Source organism: Poecilia formosa, unplaced genomic scaffold (assembly GCF_000485575.1).
Source record: "Poecilia formosa unplaced genomic scaffold, Poecilia_formosa-5.1.2 Scaffold387, whole genome shotgun sequence".
Classification (NCBI taxonomy): Eukaryota; Metazoa; Chordata; class Actinopteri; order Cyprinodontiformes; family Poeciliidae; genus Poecilia; species Poecilia formosa.
This window is the reverse complement of record NW_006800326.1, coordinates 452,915-456,342: the sequence shown is the minus strand read 5'-3', so window position 1 is coordinate 456,342 and position 3,428 is coordinate 452,915. Positions and strand designations below refer to the sequence as shown.

General features: G+C 44.0%; 1 protein-coding gene across 1 annotated transcript in view; it reads left to right on the top strand.

Moving 5' to 3' along the window:
- Positions 1-300: 300 nt before the first annotated feature.
- Positions 301-3,428, top strand: part of ip6k1 (inositol hexakisphosphate kinase 1) — a 17,698-nt gene continuing 14,570 nt past the window's right edge. The window contains exons 1-3 of the mRNA XM_007575758.2: positions 301-387; positions 459-601; positions 1,465-1,662. Of these exons, the coding sequence (XP_007575820.2) occupies positions 485-601; positions 1,465-1,662 (315 nt within the window). The 5' untranslated portion in view covers positions 301-387; positions 459-484. The remainder of the gene's footprint in view (positions 388-458; positions 602-1,464; positions 1,663-3,428) is intronic.

The following is a 3,428-nucleotide window of genomic DNA, read 5'->3' as shown; positions in this document are numbered from 1 at the left end:
AAATAGTTAATTGGATCTGGCGGTCCCTAGGAACCGTGTTTGGCCTCCTTCTGTTTTTAGGACACATTATTTTAGCTTTTAGGGAACCAGAAAAGAGAACGCCTCTCTGATATGAGTCATTATGCGTCTGCTTTGTGTCACTTCCTGTCCTTGCAGTGAGCGGCGACCCCCCACTGACTGACACCCTGCGGTTCCGGTGGTTCCTCCGCATCCTGTCCCCCAGGGCCCAACTTCAGCGCATCAGGATTCTGTTGGTGGCGGTTTGGAATCTCATTAGACGCTTTATTAAGTGGCTATTCGGTCTGGCGCCGCCTCCCCCTGGGGCCGGCGTGCGCTCCCAGCAGCCCGTGGTGCCCTGTGCCGACCCCTCCCGAGCCCATGTTCAGGGTAAGACCCGGCCGCGACCGGCTCTAAACGGATCGGCCTTCATCGTTTGATGTTGTCCTCTTCGTCAGCAGGAATTGCGGTGCGTCCGCCAGGAGCCATGTGCCTCCCTCCACCCAACAGCATGGACAGTAAGCAACAGGGGCCGGTGACCGGGGGAGGGGCTGTACCTAAACCACAAGATGGAGGCGTTTCGCTGGAGCCCTTCGTACACCAGGTGGGCTGGACCCGACAAAAAGCCCTGAATACAAAGAACCTGACTTTTACACTGCAAAAACTAATATCTTACCAAGTCAGTTTAGTTTCTAGTGCAAATATCTTAGTGCACTTGAAGTAAGACACATAAAACACAACTAACTTATAAGTAACTTTTTATTAAGATATAACGGCTTGTCTTAAGCCAATAATTTCTTAATATTGATGAAAAAGTTTTGGTTCCATTATCAGACGATTTCACTTAAACCATGACATTTTTCCCAGCCAGTGAATCTAGTACCTTTTTTTATTAATCAATATTAAGGAATTATTAACCTAAAGGCAACATTTGATGCTTCTAAAACCACTTAAAACATACCTTCCAGCTGTTTTCCGGTAATAAATAAATGTTTTTTAGTGTCTGGAAGATGAACCGTTTAAAAAACTTTCTGAATCCAACGTCACAAATCAGAACCTAGCAGTCCCAGCCAAGCCCCGTTACCTAGCAACCCCAGCAGAGCTCCAGCATGTTTGGTCAGCTGGTTTTACCTCACTTTGGATTTAAAGTGACAGGACGCCCTAAAACAGCTCAAAAGAGGCAGAACTGACCAGACTGAAATCTCATTATCCAAGAATCATTATGAACATGTTATATCTGTCCTAACATGTTCCAGGAAGCACAACAGTCACCTTTAAAACAAACGCCTGTGTCTCGCTAAAAAGCTGTTTCTAAGTTAATTCAAGTTTTCTAAGATGGACTGGACTGGAAACTAAACTAAAAATACTTGGTAAGATTTTGTGTTTTTGCAGTTCTTTGTTTACTTCAGTAAATCCAGGATGCCTGGCAGCTTTTCATGTGTGTGTGTGTGTGTGTGTGTGTTGCAGGTGGGGGGTCACAGCAGCATGATGCGGTACGATGACCACACTGTGTGTAAGCCTCTGATCAGCAGAGAGCAGCGCTTCTATGAGTCTCTGCCTCCTGAGATGAAGGAGTTCACTCCCGAGTATAAAGGTCAGTCGCTGCTCTCTGATGTTTCGGATCAGAACCGCTGGGCTCTTTATGCCGCCAGACCCCATCACAATGCAGCATTATAGAACCTGCTGCACACATTACTGTAACTGAAATGATTAATCAGATTAATTGTGATTAATCAATTATCAAAATAATCATCAACAAATTTAGTAAGTCTCTCCGAGGTCCAGTAACATTCGCTCAGCTCAGAATAACTCCCTGCTAAACGGCTGGAGTAGCAGAATGACGCTGAGGAGGAAGGAGATCCGGATGTTTAGTGGAAGAGGAGACGTAGCGGCTCTGTTCTCCATCAACGGCCGCTGCTGGATCTGCCTGACACCCTGATGATGTAGAAACAGACCCAAACAAACGCCGACAGCGTTGGTCCTGTTCCCTGTGTTAGAAGAAATACTTCATGGTTGATGGAGCAGGCGTCTTATTAATCAGTCTGTTAAAACAGGGAGTGCTTTTTTTGGCTCTTTTCTTTAAAGCTGGCCTGTTTTACTTCCTTGAACAGGTTAGGATAGATATATACAAAACATTTTCATAAAATTTTTTGCACAAGATCGTTTTAGATGGAGATTTTATTCTGCTCAGTTTTGTGTATTTTTGAGCTGTTTTAGGGCGTCCTGTCACTTTAAATCCAAATAATCTGCTGCTGGCCACGCCCCCAACTCAACGTTTGTAGTCACACATAAAAATGGCTGCAAACATAAAAGCAATTATACAACTATATAGCTTTGAAAAGCATCAGTGGAACCTCCTGCTCAACCAACAATAACGCAGCAAGTGGTTTCTGGACGGCAAGTCAACAAGAAAACATTTGTTTTTTTTCAGCAGCCACTGTACAGCGCAAGCAGCGGTAAATCCAGCTGACCAAACGTGCTGGAACTCTGCTAGGGTTGCTAGGTAACGGACTGGGTTGCTTGGCAATGGCAAAGTGTTACCCAAGGTTTGAGAGATTTTGGAAATGGCTTGTTTTCCAGACACAAAAAAATACTAACGTATTGCCAGAATCGGATTGGTGGTTTTATTAAGTGCTTGGGTTGTTTTTAGAAGCAGAAGAGACCAAAATGAAAGTACAAAAATGTGCAAAATGTGAATTTTGCATAATAGTTCCCTTTTAATATTTAGAAATTTTTTCTTTTTTTTTTTATTCAGAGGGACACTGGGGTGTGTTGAAAGAAAAACGAGAGTGAATAATGTTCATAGTTTGAGTTGGGCTGATAGATAAGGTGAAAGCAGGAACCTGGCAGCTTGTTGCGACGGTCCAGCCGGACCCAGAGAGCCCAAACTGTCAGCTGCACACGTCGCCCAGCAGCGCCACAGCAGACAGAGAGGAAACCATCAACCTGCTGCAGTCGGTCCCAAAACCAGGATGCGACACAAACTGTGGAAACCAGCGTGACCCATTTACTTACTGAGCTCTTTGTTGGAATAAATCACAGCAGCTTTAATGGGACAAATTCACAGTTTAAACAAACATGAATACTGAGACGCAGCTCTGAAAGTGTTTGGAGAAATTACTCCATAATCACCTGAAATAATGCATGCAGTTTGGTGAGGTTATGTCCCTGGGAGGGATTGAAAGGCCTTTAAAGAAAATGAACAAGAAGCACAGACATGTTGGCGCTACTGGAGCACTTCCTGTTCCCACAGGATGCAAAAGAAAAAACCTTTAGTCTGCTGGTAAAGCAGGGATTCTCAAACCTCTCATTACATCGTGAAAAAAGTCTTATCCTGACAGCGACATCCCAAAGCTAAAAGTATTTTCAGGATTGCTACTTTTACCATTTTCTCCACATTTGGATCCATGACATCATCAATAAATATCAAT